Here is an 18,819-nt window from a genome sequence, read left to right as displayed (position 1 = left end):
CATATCAACATATAAAACGATTTTTAGGTTTGGGGTCAAAAGTTGCCATGAGTATAAGGTACCTAAGCAGTTTCCCTATGTGTACGATACTATTGAGTAACGTGATTTTAAACAAAAAGTTAGAATAATATGTACGCAAAATACCTCATATGTATACCACATTGTCCCTCAGACTCAAATCGTCTTTCACTTACTAGGATCTAGTCGGATAAGGGTTGGAATCGGATTGAATTAACATACTTAGGCTTTGGTCTCGCCTTTATTTTGAATACTCCAGTTAACTTTTTTGAGGAAAGAATGCTTTACTAAGTTCATATATTCAAGTTAGCCTTATAAAGCATGTTGCAGAAAAGCCGAACAAATACAAGTAGATCAACAACAAAACAGCATTCAACTGGCAACTACCTTGATCAAAATTGAGGAATATTCATTGATAAATTTGTGTTTACAATTCTATTTTCATTCATAAAATTCTACTTGTTTCTAAATTTAACAAAATACAAAACAAATTCTTTCAATTATACAGCTGACTACAATTTGAAGGTTGGGAAAAATATTGTCAAAAAAAGCATTGCAACTACTACAAGTAAAGAGAGTTAGCAAACATAATACCTCGACGGAGGCTGGCACTAGCATCACCAAACTTGTTCTCCAGATCAGCCTCTCCCACTGCACTTGCTGCAGCTTTCAACTAACAAAGCACAAAAATTTAGATGAGAGGGAGATTTTATATATTTGAGTGCAATTTAATAGCGAACGACTAGAAAGATTTCACTTCGAAAGCTGTTTCACCCATTTTCTATTCAAAAAATTTATTTTTGTTATCAAAACAGTTTGTAGTTTTCGAAAAATGTTGAAAATTAATGTTGTATGTTCTCATGCATCATAACCTTCCGTACGAGAGTAGCAGCTTTGTGGTTAAATATTGTGGGAATTGCTATCAATGGAAAATCTCTAAAAAAGAATAAATCAACTCAAGTGAAGTTCAATGAGAGAGAGAGAAAGATAGCCCTCAAATTTTCTCACCTGGTTCAAGAACTCATCCAGCCTTCTCGCCAATCTTATGATACTTCCCTCAAATATATCAGTCATTTGTATAACCTCAGAAAAATTAGCTCCCTGAACGCCAATAAAAAAAGATTTGTGATGTCAAAAACCAGAGTAAAAGAATTCAAACAGATGAGTCAGACATGACTTGAGATCAAAGAATCCTGCGGATATAAGGTTCAGAACAAGCAGCAGACAGCATAAGCTTCCCCATTTCTGGGGAAAGAGAAATAATATTTACTGAGAGTCTCTGACAGCCTTTACCACATAATGACTGGCACGGATCAAACAAATTACGAATATCAAAAGTAAAGCAATCAAATAACATTATGACTTATGAAAGACATTTAGTCACGAAATAAGCTTGTGAAGGAAAGCTACCTTAGACCAACAGTATATCACATCCATCAAGTATGGTTTTGCAGTAGATTCAACATATTCTTCCACATTTACATCCAGTCCACAATCATGTTGTATCTGCAATGCAAAAGGTGTTGCCAGTGGCTGTAATTAAGGATAAAAAAGGTCTAAACAAAGGGGAGGAGGACAGAGAAAAAACCTGAGCGATTTTTCTTGCACTGTCTTGGAGTTGCTGTAATGGTTTTGCAAGTTCTGCTCGTAGATGAATCTGCTCGTTGGATTTATCTACTGGGATAAAACAGCTTGCAAGAGCAGCAAGTTGATGGTGATCCACGTCATTAAATGTCCCTGCGTAATGTTAGACAATGAGCTTTAAAATTATTTCTTCCTAGTAACGTAAGAATACAAAAAATTTTCCTATAAGGAAGAGTAACCAAGAAGCTAAATTAGACCAAGTTTAGTAGGTCTTTTAACAGTGATGAAATTCAGTCCAATTCTAGCTAAAATCCAATCTATAGAAAACTTCCAACTTTGAAACTGAGCTTCCAGTTCAACTCTACTAAACTCCAACAATGCAACCCACTCTAAATAAAGAGAGTACAAATTAATGAGTTCATATTCGAACTGATGTATCATGTATCCTTGTTCCATTTTGGCATGTTCCATATTGAGGTACTCCACTTTGTTCTTCGTCAAAAGCAGTAAATGTGCCTCTATCTTTTTTTCTTTTTGCTGCGCCTCCTTGCTACAATAAAAGTGTACATCTACAAAAAGTGTAAGGAGAAAATTATTTTCCCCTTTGCATCTCCTAAATGCTCTCTCAAACACTAGATCCCAAAATGACGTGCTCTTTAGGCCAAGTTTAATAAACTAGAGGTGACCAGCAGCCAGCAGGACTCTTAACACATTCAACAAAAGCAAACTCTCTGAATGACCTTGGGAGGAACATTTAAAGGCATTGAGGCACTGAATTTCCCTAATTGATCCTCAACAAAGAAACATGTGCCTTAAATACAGATTTGGAAAAATTGAACCAACCAAGACAAAAAGACGATTCAAAGCAAACCCAACATGCATCGAACAGCCCAAGCTTACCTAACCCCATATGCACCCGAGCCCAGATCAACCCAAACTCGACCATCAAACTATCATCAATATCACCCACTATAAAAAAAATAAAAATAAAATTGCTGTCATATTTTTCGTCTAGTCTATATTATCTTCAATCGAACTTGAGTAAATATAAGGTTAAATTTATTTTATGTTAATTTAAAATACTGACATTTTTATTTTACAAATTCAACCCCAACCTGAACAGTCTCGCATCACACAAGAATCCAGCCTGAAATGACAAGACCAGTTTGGTCTTACAATTAATGTGCTTTAAGGCTCGATCCTAGGCATTATGTGAACTCTTGTCCAGTGATAAAAATGCAAAACATCCCCTCCTTGATATGGTTTTAGTACAATAATATCAGGAAGTTAATGAGTAAGTCCGAGAAATCCATGACAATGTCCATGCTCAGCTCTTACATGAAAATATAACCAGCTATTTGAAAATGGAAGTTAATACAGGTTCAGTGTTCTCAGGTTGTCTTAGATTATTGGAAGTGTAAAGAGGAATACTAGACATTCCATAGCTAAAGAAATCAAACAGAGGATGTAAAACTGTTACTTAGGAGTGGCTAACAATTAAGAAGCACATCAAGAAAGAGGTTACAAGAAAATAATCGGCTAATGGAGCAGGGATTGCCGCAACAAAGAAGCCCTCATCAAAGTTACTAAATGGCAAGTCGTTATACCTTGTTAACAAAGCTGAATTATGTAGCTTAGTATTGTTATCTTGTGATAAAGAAAGATGGTTCTAATCAGCCTATTAACTACAGAGGTTACACGTGTATTGGAGAAGTTTATCATCTTAAATCAATGCAAGCAGTAGGGATTAAGGAACTTGCAAAGCAACCAAGACTGACAACCAAGCAAATTAGTTAATTTGTAACGTATTTTCTCTTCCTATTATAGTGCAAAAATATGGTAACAGTTAAGGTTACGGTAACTGACACGGTCATGTGGTAACAGGGATGATACAATTGCCGTACCGCCAAATATCGATCGAAACCATGAAACAACACTTGGAACGGTCTAAAACATGGTTCTTTTACACCTTACAATGCGGGTAATACCTTCGATAAATTTAAAACCTTTAGGATACGGTCAATGTGATATAATGGCCTTGTTATTGCACTATGCTTCCTATAAATAAAAGCTTCAAGAAACCAAATTATTTTCTTTGTGAAATTTCTTAGTATTAATCATGTTGCACAACTTTGTGAAATTTCAAAAGGTTCTTAGTGATGTTTACAAGTGCTTGAAAAATGGGATCAGGGATCAAAGGTAAATTCAAAACCCTACACAACTTTGTGTTAAGTTTCTTAGCTTATCTTGATTCAGTTCGATTTTCCTAAACTCTCCAAACACAAATCTCTCTGAAAATGGATCACTCCTTCATTCCTCATTTGTGATTTGACGTATCCATAGATGCACCTCTTCTTATAACAGAAAACTACCTCCCCCAACATACTTCCCCTACCGACAAGTAAAAAGGTCACTCTATTAGTTTCAAACATTAAGAAGTAAAATTTAAGCGTTCAAGATTACTTAAATGCAGAGATGAAATTAGACATCAATAACATGTAGCTCCAATACCATTGAACATCAGCTCTGTCACAAGAAGTTCATCACCAGTGTCTATCAACGATGCAGCTCGTCCTTTCAACTGGACTACACCATCAGCATCAATATGGCCTAGCTTCTTCAAGACACGTGACCGATTTTTAAGCTCATCCCGAAACTTTTGAAGCTGAAAATTTAATAAAAATTGCACAATCAGATTAGGTTTATCAGAAATATTCCTCCTAATAGAAAAAAGTTTTCTAAGTGCAGGCACTATACATAAGCTGATGCAACAAAGCAAAACATTAACACTACACATGCATGCATGAATTCAGGAAAAGCCTTAAGAACCTCTAAAAGAACTAAAACTGAGTAAAGGAAAATATGCCTTAAACCCAACAATGTTGTGTCAGCTATACGAAACAAAACAAATTAAAATGGAAAATCCTCGTTAATAATGATTATATAAAACAGGAAAGAAAACAATACCTGAGACTCACGCATCTTAGTTTTCAACTGTTGAATTTCATAATTCACTTGAGCTTTGCGTTCGAAACACTTGACCTGATGTGCATCTTGAGACTGTGAAACATTAAGTTAGACCGAGAAAGAGAACTACCACAGCACGTACTATCTGCAGAGCATATCATAGCATTCAGAAACATGAACTGATCAATAGTGCAAACCTTGTGCATAGGATGCGAAAACAATTTCTTCTCAAGCTCTTCAATTTGACTGACCAACTCAATAATTTCCTTCTCTTCAATACCCATATCCTGCAATGCAAAAAAAAATCACGAACGACATGAGCATTCAAAGAATGATGCTGAATGCCCTTCTCATTAATTTACGAAAGTCAGTGTATCAAAGGCCTCTAAAGTCCCTTTCAACTCAAAACTAACAGCAAAAAACATTAAAAGTAGACTGAAATGATTTAGCACACAGTACAACCAAGTAAAAACAGTATTCTCTCACCATAAGAGTGACAAAAAATACTGCAGAGGTGCTTTGCATGCAACTTCAACAGCAGCAGGCAAAAATGGTTTACAAGGCTTACTTATGATAGCAGAATGCAACAAGCACCAGTATTCCTGCCATTAGAATGTTATCTTTTGAAAATAGCCATAGTAACAAAGCTACCATAACAGCAAGACTAGCCAACTAAGCAAACTTCTTCTAGTTGCAGTATACTTGTTACAACGGTTGTCTTCAAAAGTGTATAATCATTGACAATGAAATATGTCAAGGAATTACCTAAGACGGCGAAAAAAATCAAAAAGAACAGCACGAGGGATAACAGCACACATAAGAATAATCAGGAAACCGAACATCGTAATGACTTGTTTTCTTTTTTAAGAAGTTGTGGCCTTATGGGGGAGTGGACCAGAGAGGGGTGTGTTTGGACTTTGAATTGAGCAAATTGGAGGGTAAGGAAAGGGAGGGATATGTTTTCCATTGTTTAAATACCAATTTTGAAAGGAGGGATTTGAACGGGAGGGATTTGATGGGATTGACTTCCTCAACTTTATTATTACCAAATCTCTCTAAAAGTATAAAGATTTGGAAGTTAATGATATGTTGACCATCAAAAAATTCTGTGGAAAGACTATTGTACCCTTCATAATTCCAATAAAATACCGAGATGTAATTTTCATAACTCCTAAGAAGCTTAAGAATTTCTGATTGTGGAAATCTTTGCTTCAAGCATGTTAACGTTTTAATGAACAAAGCCAAAGCCATAATTCCATAAAGTTAGGGGTCGGCCACATGAAGTCATAAAACAATAGATCAACAATGCCAAAGCCCTGACCCATTTATTATTTTAGTTGTCAACTAAAATGATTATGGGAGAATGTGTAAGCTTGATATGCATTAAATACTTTAACTTCTTCCATCCATTTCCTTCCAAAAAAAAATCAAATTATGTACTATAGTGAGCTTCTTTCCCCATCTATTTTACGGTGAGAATTAAACTTTTTTATATTATATTACATTATCTAATATAAACTTCATTTCTTTGTTTGTAAGTGTCACAGTAATCGCGAAACCAATGTTTAAAGTTCATTTAGTATTAGGCCTAATATGCCTTTGAAATAATGTAATTATCTTGTGCTAACATACTTGTCCCTCATATCTTCACTGTGAAACTAAGGAAAAGTTGTCATAACTCTATTTACATTTAGTATAATTAGTTTACTATATTATAATTTTTTGCGATGATGATTTTATTGCTATCACTATTTGTCTTGATTTGTTCATGCAAGATCTATAGAAGAGTACAACATGATGTAAATTTGTTTGTAGTGAAAATCATTATCATCAAATTGACAATAGTAGTAGCTAAAAATTTCGTTGAAAAAAACAACAAAGAGTAAAAAGAAAAAGGATAATATAGTAAACTAAGAGGAGGAAAAGGCGGAACAAGAATGAAATGAAGGAGTACATTTGGATTCATACCTTTCTCTCCCTTTCCCTAACCTTCCCTCCGAAACAAATAAGGACTTCCCTCGTCATTCACTCCCTCACCCTTCCCTTACAACTTAAATTCTTATCCAAACAGTATAAATGTTTCATGTATCTTTATTCTACCACAGTTGGATAAATCTATCTTGACAACATGCCATAGATATAACTTATAACAATATGCAGGCATAGGCCATAGTGTTCACGACATATATATTCACAAATCAAAAATTGTGTTCTCTTCATTCTTTAGTAACAACCCCATCAGCTTTTGGGAAGACAGTGGCGACAACAAAAGAATTAAAAAAAAGGGTGGGAATATAAAAGTTGGTTAAAGATAAGTAGAGGTAAAAAAAAGAAAAAAAAAATGCAAGGGACCATATGCCAAAATAAGAAAGGGGGCAGTTATTTTGAGACAGGCATAGAAGGAAATGGCAAAATAAATTTGGGCCAGAGAGTATTAATAATACAGCTACTCTTGTATCATCATGCAATGAGCCATATATATAAGTAGCACATTCCTCTAATTGATCACTTTAAGATTGTACGTGATCACTTTAAGGTTATATGTAAACACTCTAAGACTAAAAAAAATTTAACTTTAAAACTACAAATGATCACTTTAAGGTTATAAGTCATCATTTTAAAACACTAAGTGTACAATGGGTCAACCCGATAGAGATGGTTTCACCATGAGACCGTCTCATTTGATAATTTGTGTTAATAAAACCATACAATATAAGTTCAGATAAAAAGTCGAGTTGACCGACCAGAATTATCTATGAATTTCAAATAGATAGAAGTTTTAAAAAGCCCCGATGATACATCCACCACTAGACAAAAGGAAGCATCACCAAAGAGATAAAGAGAAGAAACTTATAACTTGATAAAAAGCCATAGCACACCTTCACGGGATTAAGCTTTGGAAGACCTTGAGGAAACCGTCTTTCCAACTCCTGTACAGCTAAAAGTATGCTTTGTCTGGCATCAATAGGGCGTAGATCAGGGGGGATAGATATCCGGAGCTTACTGAGAGAAGATATTAAGGGCAATTGTACAGGGACCTGCAATGAATACAAAAAAATTGAATAACAAATCACTAGACTCATCCAGAACAATACCAACACATCTAAATACCAATAACAGTGTGGCGGCTAGCATCAGAATTAACTCACCACATGCATTTCACCCTTTTCCCCAGGACGAGGGGGGCATGGTTTAGGCCTAGAACCATTCTCAGTTTTACCAGGGGAGCAATGAAGCAGAGTATCAACTATATAGCTCCCACCCGATGGCATAGTTCCTGCACTTGCAGTGGCAGTGGCCTTTTTCACCACATTGACCACAACTCCCCAACCCCAATCAGTTCCTCCAACACGAACCTTAACCTAAAGAATTTTGGACAAATATGTAAGAAACTAACCATTCATGGGATGAAATCACAACTAGGACAGCAAAAAAAAAAAATATGTTAGTAATATAAGTAGCAACAATCACATTAGGTTATAAATGTTTACCAGCCTCCCAGGAAGAAGATAATAAAGGACCCTCTCTGGCCTTGTTATCTCTGACATCATCTTCTTCTCAAGTAGAGCTAAATCAAGCCTTAGCTTATGGTACTCAGCAACTTCAGACTACATACACAGCTCCCTTAAGAGAAAGATAAAATAACTAATTCAAAAAACAGATTTTCTGAAGGATAGAAAATTGTACCTCTACAGAAGCATCAAGCGCGGCAGCTTCCTGCTCAAGCTTCTCAATCTTTTTTTCAATTTCAGGCAAAGTCTGGAAAAAGAAAATCAAATATAATCAACAAAAATAATAGTTAATGTATGTCTGTCCTTCAAGATTGGGTAACGTTTATTTAAGGTTAAAGGCTAACCTTCTCGTACTGAAACTGATGAAAAGAATTTCTAATAACATGTTCAGCAGTAAATTGGCCTTCGGCTCGACACATCAAATTCAAAATCGAGTAGTAGCACAATCTAAAAGTGCTGACAAGAGGAGCTGGCTTACCCAACACCATATCTCTCAGAACATTCATTTCCATCTGGAGGAACAGAAAAACCCCTTGAGGAAAATGGTCAAAAAGTCGAGAACAAATTCCATACAGCCATTACATGCTATTAACAGATATACATGAAGTATAATATACACAGCATAATCAATACATAGTTTTCACACTCCATATCTCTCAGAGAATTCATTTCCATCTGAATTAGTAAGGCAAAATGATCATTGAAAAACACCTTGAGGAAAAAAGAAAAAAAATATATTCAATACGACATTACATGTTATAAACAGGTATACAGAAAGTATAATATACAAAGCATAATCAATACATAGTCTTCACACATCACAATTGGTAAAGCAGCAAGCTTTTAGAAGATAATACAAGAATTACCTGCTCATCAATCATTATAATGCAAATGCCTCGATCATCCTTCCCACGACGACCTGCTCTTCCACTCATCTTGAGTAATCAAAAAGAGACTAGTTATCAAAGGAAATTAGAAAACAAGCATTTATCAGATTCACCAAAATGGGGCAAAGAGACATTTTCACTCACCTGAATATACTCGCCGGATCCAATATAACGATGGCTATCACCATCAAATTTCTTAACTGCAGTAAAAACAACTGTTTTTGCAGGCATATTTAAACCCATTGCAAACTGCCAAAAAAACAAAATAGATTCTAAAAGTTGCAATATGAAACATACAAACAACAGATGATTCGGTCACAAAAAAAATTAAAGGAAAGCGAACCTAACATGCTAATTCTTTCCATGCAAACCAATTTTTAAGGTCCAAACTCCAATAATAAAGATATAATAATGCTACTACTGAGAATTTTGAACAGACAATAATTGTAAAGAACAGCATCTAGCAATAAACAGAAATGGTGATTCTAGCCAATAAAAACATGTGATTACTTGTATCTTCTGGAGAACTTACAGTTTCGGTGGCAAATAAAGCTTTCACAAGCCCTTCTTGAAAAAGAAGCTCCACTAATTCTTTAATAATTGGGAGAAGCCCAGAATGATGTACAGCAATGCCCCGTTGAAGAAGAGGTAACATCAACTCAATAGCAGGAAGGCTCCTGTCTTCCTCATTCAAGCAAAGAATCGCATTTTTAAAAACCTGCTCTACAATATCTTTCTCTTCTTGTGAATTAAAGTCAAGCTTTGACATTGACATTGCATGTTGTTCACACTCCCTTCTACTGAAACTAAATACAATAACAGGCTGAAATTTGCGTTCCATGATCATCTACAACACACATTAGATAGAAAGGAAATGTTAGAGTCAAAAAGGCTCACCGAATAACAAATATAAAAGTGTATAAAATTTTTACCAGATGAAGGATTTGCTAATTTCAGATGTACTCAAACCTTTCTCCAACTCAATATGAAGTTGAAAGAGCAAACAATGTAAAAAAAATATGATCCATAGGTTCTGTAATTCAGAATCTCTAAGTACACCTGCTTAGCATTACTATAAAGTGGAACAGGGGAGTAAATAAATAATTAGAATCTGAAAGTTCTGCATTCCAGAATCAGAATGTGCCAAAGTCCCATATTGGCTAGCTTACCAATCTCAAATTCTCAATCCCATTGTTTAGCTTATGTTCTGCATTTCAGAACCATAATAAGACAGTGTCCCATATTGGCTAGCTTACCAATCTCAATCCCATCGTTTAGCTTATAGGATCGCGCCAGCCAGTACCTTAGTTTAAAAAGGTGCAAGGCACGCAAGGCGAAAGCACGAGCTATTGTTAGGCAAGGTGCACCTTTTTGCTCAAAAACTAACAAATAATTATAAAACATTTTATACTTGAATAATATGATATTCATATTAGAAATGCATATAAGATCTAATCAATTCATTATTATTACGCTAAGTCACTAATATAGTGGAAAATTGCACAAATTACTAAACCCACATTTTAAAGCTTTGGAGGGAAAAAAGACCTAGAAGAAAGGGAGTAAAAATGACAATTCCTAAAGACGGCCAAAAATCAAAGATGAAAAATGCAATGATAAGAAATACACAGGAAAACTAAAAGGAAAAAACAAACAAAAAGAAGTACGCATAGAATAAAGGAAACGAAAGAGAAGAAAAAAAATCAGAAGCATGATAAAAACTAAAAACAAAAAGGAAAAATTACCAAGAATAATCCAACCTTTTACTAATTTCTCTACAATAATCTCAACTTTTGATTAACCATAAATAATCCCAGCCATAAGGGGTGCTTGCCACGAATGCACCAAGGTAACCTCTTACCTATACAACAAGTCATTTTGCATAAAAAAAAATAAAAAAAAAAGTAAAATACAAAATTAAATTATAAAAAAATCATAAAAATTTTTAAAATTAAAAAGAGGAATCGAGTAAGTATATTTTATGTATTAACTTTTAATTTTTAATATTTTTGATTTTTAATTTTGTTTTCTTTTTTTGGTGTGGCAATTAACCAATAAAAATCGATCACCATTTGGGCAACAATGTTCTTGGGTAAGTGACCCTAAAATTCAGATTATTTATGGTTAATCAAAAGTTGGAATTATTGTAGAAAAATCAATAAAAATTTGGATTATTCTAAGTAAATTTTCCAAACAAAAAACCAAAAGAAAAGGAAAAAGATGAGGAATCTTCAAGAAAGAATATATGAGAGGAAAAGAAAAGGCAAAAAAAGAAGGTACCTATAGGTGTGATAGAGGCAATGGAACAGAAGTACCAATGGGCAATTGGTGTGTGTGGTAGAGGCACAAGGAGAAAAGTTTTAGGATAGAAGTTTTAGAACTGCAGGTAAATCCTTATTTTTCCCATTTTCTCTTTTATCACTTTGAACCAAGAGCAAACCGTTTTTTGGATTCTTTCTTACTCTTCAAGAAGACACAACTCTTTGTCTCTAATGTTCTAAGACAGTATTAAAAAATGTTCTCTCCCAAAACAAACACAAAATGTTCACAGAAGCGTGCACCTTTTCATAAATCATTGAATCAGGGCCAAAAGAGTGATTTTACTATAGCCTCCTTTACGCTTTTTGAAATTTGTACCTAAGACTAACACAAACTTCAGACAACAATAGTATATTATATGAAGTATCAATTTTCGAAAACATGTACATACCAATGTCGTATATAAGATCACGTAAATTTTTTATCAAAATCTTGACGATACCCTTCCAACGACAACAATTCCAAAGCCTCAATTCCAACAAAGTGGGATCAATTATTGGTAATACCCTTCCATTCATAAGAAAATTCAACATTTTGACCAAATAACCTCGAATTAGTTGGGTAAAACATAAACAATCTCTCTACCGCCACATACTATGGATAGTAAGATTAATAATGAGCCACCAAACGCAACCTTATATCATCCTCTTATCTTATCATCGCATCCTTTTCAATACTATTTTGCTCTATTATGCACCTATTTAAATTTGGTGTGTAATTCTTGTTTTTAATTTTTAGTATGCTCAAGGCTAATCAAAACAAAATACTTTGGTTTAAAATTCTCCAAACAAGACTATAGAAAGTCTAAATGATTTTTCTTATTCGGATTGAATTTGTTTAATTCGCGATTTTTATTCAAGTAATTTTCACCTCTATTTGCCTACTTATATGGGCTTGATATGAATCAGGCACAACGCTTTTCATGTTATAGTGAGGTCATTTCAATGAGGCAACCCTAAGGCACAACTATTGTTTTTATTTTTGGTTATCCTAAGCCAAATCTGATTTAAGAATCCCTATTTTAAAATATCACACCTAGCGCCTCTACAAACATTGACCCCAACACTTTAGATATCCTATGACCTTAGCAAACCTTAAGCATTACTAACAATGATCCTAGCAAAGTTGATCTCATGCAACATCTTGCCATGATTTTATAAAGAAATGAAGTAACATTTAGTGTTAAGAAAGTCCAAAATGGCACCATCCAAAGACAAAGGACGTGTTTGACAAATGAGTTTTAGCTGGATTTTTTGTTGGCTTTTAGCTAGTCAGTTGACCAACTGAAAAATAAGTTGGCTGAAAAGCTACATTTAAAGCCAAAACCATAAACAACTTGGAATATATTTTTTCCTTAGTTTTTGGCTTTTGTCCAGGGGCGGTTTTAGTATGAACTCGGTGGGTTCAACTAAACCCATACTAAAACCCAAAAAAATCAAACAGTTTTTTAAAAAAAATTAGTTATATAAAAATTCCTCTTTATTTAACCTTGAGAAGTAGCTCAACTGGTTGAAATCTGGGTTTATATCCTAGAGACCTCATGTACGAGTCTCCAAGGATCACTTAGGGGTTTTCCCGGTCATATAACTTTGGCCTATAGTTGGTGCACGCAAGTTGGCCAAGATACCCGGTTATCAAAAAAATACTCTATTTTGCGCATATGAAACACAATAGCCTAGTGGTATGGCATCCACTATGTCACACGCAAGGTTAGGGGATTCAAACCCCATATAACATCTCTTTTACCCTTCTAGTTTTGGATTTTTTTTATTCAACAACCTCCTTCATTAGCTCTCACATACACAAACTTGTCGTCGTCGAGACCTTTCTGCCAGTCAGAAGCGGATGCCAGTGACATTGTACTCCGAAAACTTTTAAGGTTTTTTTTGCTTTCATATATTTTATTAGTTTTTTCAGATTTTGATTTTAAGTAGATAAATGTATAGACTAGTGATTAAATTGATGATTAAAATAAACTTAATAATGAATTAGAAATTTTGATAAAAGTAAAATAATATTTTATTCGTGTTTGATTTTAATTCTTTTATATTATTATAATTGCTCCATAGGTTACTCGATTTGTTATTTTTTGTAAAAAACAAGAAATTGTAGATAGACGTATAAATTATTTGATTCAATATATTCAAACCCACGGATAAAAAAACCAAAACCACCACTGCTTTTGTCCCACTTTTTTCTAATAAATAACTAACGGCAATTATTTTTATCAAACATCTTCTCAATAGTTGGCTTATACAAATAATTGTTTAAAAAGTCAACGCTACCAGTTTGTCAAACCCGACCGAAACATCCAATAGTCAACACCCAATGGCAAGCATCCCCAAAAATCCTGTGATCGTCATATTTCATTCGCTAGCATATAAAGGTAAGACAATGATAATGTAGTATGTCGACTAAATTCAGTGATCAACCTTACCCCGATAGACAATAAACTCCACTCTCATAAAAACAATTTAACCAGGGATTACTTCAAATGCTTTTCTAATACCAATCACAAAAGGATACATTAAAGTCATATCACTCAAACAAATATCATTATATCAATCAAAAATGCAAAAAAATAGCAAAAGTTAAAGGAAATTTGGTAACGTAATGGACTACAGGACTATATCTTCCATTTCGTGACAGTTATATGCCACAGGAATCACAACATATTACATACTTCCAACAAGTCATTTATCTAGCAACAAAAAAATTCAGCAATGCAATATAACATACCTTGACAATCTTAAAAATATCAGAACCCCCTTTAGGTCCAGAGCCAGCTTTTGCAATCCTTCCACTAGCCTTAGCAGCAGCCGCCTTCATCCCGCTTCCAGGCTTCACAAACGTATCTTGAAGCTTCATAAAATTATCCTCTCTAAACTGCTCATTCTCATCCACCACCAAGTACAACCCTGAACCACCAACTGGAAACACATAATGCTGCAAGGGTGTAGGCCGAAAATCCGTATAAACAACATGGCAAGGTTGCTTATGAATATTACAAATCCACTCAGCAAACTCAGTAGCATTCGACATAGTGGCAGACAAAAACACCATTTTAATTTGAGCAGGCAAGAAAACAATACTCTCTTCCCAAACAACACCTCTTTCTCTATCCTTCATATAATGAATCTCATCAAAAATAACCCAAGCAACTTCTTTCAAAACCTCTGATCCCCTGTATAACATTCCACGAAGAATCTCTGTGGTCATCACTAAACAACTAGCATTAGGAGCGATAGTAACATCACCTGTCATAAGACCTACATCACTGAATTCCTGATTCAATTCTCTGTACTTTTGATTGCTCAATGCTTTCAACGGTGATGTGTATATTACACGCTGCTTTTCTCGGAATGCCATAGCAATTGCGTACTCAGCTACAGCAGTTTTTCCAGCAGAAGTGTGCGCAGAGACTAGGACTGATTCTTTTCGCTCTAAACAGGATATTGAGACTTGTTGAAAGGGATCGAGAGTGAAAACGTAGGTTTTCGCCATTGGACCGGTGTAGTTAGGGTTTGCTAAAGTTCCATAAATGGATGAATCTTTGCTTGAAACAAAATCTTTCGGTACTGCTACTTCGTGTACGCATGTCCGAGTTGAGTTTCTTCGTTTTGAACTTTGTTGGTCTGGATTTTTCTGAGTATGTTGCTCAATTTTTTGAGTGTTTTCGTGTGAGCTTTGTGGTGGTTGTTCAAATTCTGATTGTTTTCTCTTTCCTAAGTTTTGTTGTACTGGAATAGGAGCATCTGAGGTAGGTTCTGTTGTTGAAGGAAGTTCCTCCATTGCTGAGGGTGTTTCTGTAGTTGTCGAAGGAGGTTCCGCCATTGTTGAAGACGTTTCTGCCGTTGAATGAGATTCCGCCATTGCTGATAGAAGTTGAGGGGTTTAATTTGAGAAATGGAGGGATATTTTTTGAGGAAGGGTTTTAGGGTTTTTAGCTGGATCTTTACTTTCCGCTTAACTTCTTGAATCTTGAGTTGCGACTTGTGAGTTGCGACTTGATCCGCTGCCCTAAAAAATTACAAGTATGCTAGGTATTTACCAGTATCAACCACGAAATATAAGTTTTTTTTTTTGCATAAAAATATTAGATTATTAAAAATACTTTATATACTTCATATATTTTTGAAATAGTACTATTTTTATCGACTTAATTAATTGTGATTGATTGAATAAATTTGAAATTATTAAATTTTAATTATGTCATTTTATTGGGACTTAATATAATTTAATATTATCTTTGGATATCATTTGTATTAATTTAGGAACAAAATAAATTGCACGATGAATATATGGGTATTTTTATACACCTTAAGCTTGTTGAATGGATAAAATAGCAAGAAGTCCTCTTATGATGTCACCTCAATCCAATACTCACCCAACACTCTACCTTTTCCTTCTTCTTACACATGTCTAATACAAGAAGCCATATCCACCATCATTCTCACCACTTCTACAGCAATATTTTGAATTCCACCTTCTCCAAGTATACAAGCAAATTCAAGTTCAGAATTTTGCCTTCTCCAAGTGAACAAGTAAAGCAAAATCCTAAATTTCATTTTTTTCTCAAGTGAGCAAGAAACTAAAAATATGAATTCCACCTTTTTCTCTCATAATTTTAGAAATCATGAAGAGATTAATAGTATCCCCTTACTATAGGTAACCCTTATCTCATAAAAAGCTTCTTGAAGTTCAATTTTAATCTCCACAGAATTTATATGGAGTATGGAGCTTAATTGAAGTTAACCTTGGATTGTATCTGATGTTAGAGCATGTTTGAGTATAGAGTTGTGATCAAATGTTCGGGCTGATGATGATTTGAAGATCAAGAGTTCATGTGTGGGGTGTTGAAGTTGTCTTAAGTTGAAGGTTGGTCATCCATGGTGTTTGATCTATATGCGTGAAGCTTTCTTATATTAACAATGGTGTTTTCATGATTTCTCAAGCTTTTCATGGTGGATTATCCATTTACTGGTAAGATACAATTCAATGATTCTTTTAAAGTGTTTAAAAGTTGTTTTACAATTTGGTTTTAAGTAATTTAAGTTGTTCATCTAAGCTTTTAATTTAAATTGATTTTGTTGTAATTTAACATTTGAGCATTTCATATTATTTTGAAGTTATGTGATTTTCAAGCTTTGATTTAAGTAGAATAAGGTGGTATTTGTTGGGTTTGATTGTTGTTATAGGTTGGATTAGAAGTGTTTTTGGTGTTGAAATTGCTTTTGGATTTGTTGAGTTGAGTTTCTGGGTTGTGCGGTTGAACAGAAAAATTAGAATCGAAATTGGATAATTACGCAGCTTGCGAATCCCTTTGTTTTAGCTTCTGTATTTTTTTAGTAAAGCTTCTGGAAACTAGAATAGTGCAGGTCGTGGCTCGCGAGTAGTTTCTGCCTCATTTTGAAAATGCGATATCTTCTTCGTTCGGACTCGGATTTAGGAAAATTTACAGTCGTTATGACCGTACGGAAGTCTAGTTTATCATCTAATTGAAATTACTCAAAAATATTAATTGAAATTTTATCTATAAGCCTTTGAGTGAGTCTGTATCTTCATAAAAGTGGTTAAAAGAGTTCAATGTTGTTACCAAGCTTGGATATTGCTCGGGTGGATGTGTAAATATTAGTATTAATTTGGGATTGATTTTTAAACCTATAATAGATGTGATTGCTTTAGTTTAGTGATGGATTCTTGGATTTGGGTTTAATATGAGAAAGTGTTATAAGTACCACACTCGAATTGACTCAGGAATCGGTTATGGAGTACATAAGTTATGATTTAGAGGTTAGTTATAAGTTCATGAAATTAAGAAAGGTTATAGGTGCAGAAGTACTTATATTATTTCGGTGATGAAAGACTAACTTTGAAATTGATCCAGTTTGGAAATTAATTGAGTATTCCTTTTATAATGTGTCTAGAGTTATTATTCGTTCTTCAATTGGGTTTTATGGATATGTATTGCTGAGTTATGGATTCGTATTTGATTAGTTGATATTATTTGGATTTAAATTAAAATGGGCATTGGAACTTAAGATTGGGGTAAAGATTTGTTAAACTCCATTGATAGTAACTCCAACTCCTATATGTGTTGTTGATGATGAGTCGATTGGTATTCTAGCTGATCATTGATTATTTTGTTTACGTAATAATATTATTAGTTTTGTAAAATGATTTTAATAAATTTTACCATGTCACGGAAATTATTTTTAATGAAATAAAGTATTTTAACATTGTATTTAGAGATTACAAAAGCATGTTTTACCTAAAGTTTTGTATAAAGCATTAAACATTACAAATGTTTGTCGTTTTGGGAATTAGACAACGGATACTATGTATCCGGTTTTGTGTGAAAACCCTAGAGCTTGATTTCAGGTACCCTTTTATGATTGGCCTCGAGCCCCCGATCCCATTTAGTTCTTGCAAGAGCCGTTTTAGGTGATAACGATCACCCGTTTACCAGAATGTTAGATCAAGCCTACTTCTGGCGGTCACTGAATATTCCCTGTTTTCGTATTACTCTTATATTATGTTTTAAAATACTATCTTAAGTATTGTTTTCATGGTTGACAAATATTGTGTCTTTTGCGAGGAATTTACCTTAAATTGTTAAGCTTTGAACTTACGTAGTTCTTAGCCGTATTTGGTTTATTAAAAAAATGTGTTCTTTAATGTTGAATATTACGCTATGATGTAATATAGTTTTATGTGTCGCCAAACAAAAGTTGATTGATAGAATTTGATAGAAAAAAAAGGGATTTACCTAAATGAACAAAGGATTAAAATATAAGCTTTCAAATGATTTTCTTATTTAAATGTTGCATTGTTTGTCAGGTTACTCAACAAATTTTATTTGTTGACTGCTTTTGATGGGGCCTATTCCTTTCAGGGAATAGATTCACTTTCAGGTTAGCTGCATTATATGGATGGATGTACACTATTTGTTATGTGTATTGTGCGTAGCGGGGGCTTCAGTTGTATTTTGAGACTATGTAAATTAAAATCATGTAATATTTATATAACCAAGTGTTTTGTAATAATTTCATAATGTTTTGTAAATAGTATTTACTTAATTATGTAAAAAATTTTCGTCGTTAACTCTGATATTAGTTTGCTATGATCATCGGATCATAGGTCAGATTCAGTCCAAACATCTGTAAGTCTTTCGCTGTGTTTAGTGGACAGTATTATTATACTATTTCGCAGGTTTGGGCTGTTTCAATTTTCATATGTTCTTCCCATTCATTTTTTGCGCAAATCCCATACAATATTAAAAGTTAAAAAAATTTAATTGTGAGTTTTTAGAAATTCTAAAAATTTGATATTTTTAGAAAATATATATTGTGAATAATATATCAAGATCTCACATAAATATGTTTTTTCATATAGATCAATGAGAAATTATAGTCAAAATTGACACTCAAATATATAAATTTTATTTGGAAAAAACATATAAAAACATAAGAAATACTGCTACTTAATAATTAAAAAAGATGATATATTACTAATATAAACTTAAATTTTCT

At 33.8% G+C, this 18,819-nt stretch overlaps 1 protein-coding gene and 1 long non-coding RNA gene across 2 annotated transcripts; one reads left to right on the top strand and one right to left on the bottom strand.

Moving 5' to 3' along the window:
* Window positions 1–406: 406 nt before the first annotated feature.
* Window positions 407–15,348, bottom strand: LOC130803472 (DExH-box ATP-dependent RNA helicase DExH10). Its single transcript, XM_057667580.1, has 16 exons — window positions 14,027–15,348; window positions 9,501–9,815; window positions 9,113–9,217; window positions 8,948–9,016; window positions 8,426–8,593; window positions 8,257–8,328; window positions 8,061–8,177; window positions 7,719–7,931; window positions 7,449–7,607; window positions 4,767–4,856; window positions 4,570–4,662; window positions 4,114–4,267; window positions 1,607–1,755; window positions 1,429–1,524; window positions 1,027–1,119; window positions 407–691 (listed from the first exon to the last, which is right to left on the bottom strand). Exons 1-16 carry the CDS (start codon window positions 15,158–15,160, stop codon window positions 581–583), a joined length of 3,138 nt encoding a protein of 1,045 aa, XP_057523563.1. The 5' UTR covers window positions 15,161–15,348; the 3' UTR covers window positions 407–580.
* A 217-nt stretch (window positions 15,349–15,565) lies between these two features.
* LOC130804669 (uncharacterized) lies at window positions 15,566–18,491 on the top strand. Its single transcript, XR_009040047.1, has 2 exons — window positions 15,566–16,270; window positions 18,128–18,491. It is a non-coding gene; the product is annotated as an uncharacterized LOC130804669 (long non-coding RNA).
* The last annotated feature ends 328 nt before the right edge of the window (window positions 18,492–18,819 follow it).

The sequence above is a fragment of the Amaranthus tricolor genome, chromosome 17 (assembly GCF_026212465.1).
Source record: "Amaranthus tricolor cultivar Red isolate AtriRed21 chromosome 17, ASM2621246v1, whole genome shotgun sequence".
NCBI classification, from domain to species: Eukaryota; Viridiplantae; Streptophyta; class Magnoliopsida; order Caryophyllales; family Amaranthaceae; genus Amaranthus; species Amaranthus tricolor.
Note: the sequence above shows the minus strand (reverse complement) of the source record. Positions and strands in the feature narration are given on the sequence as shown.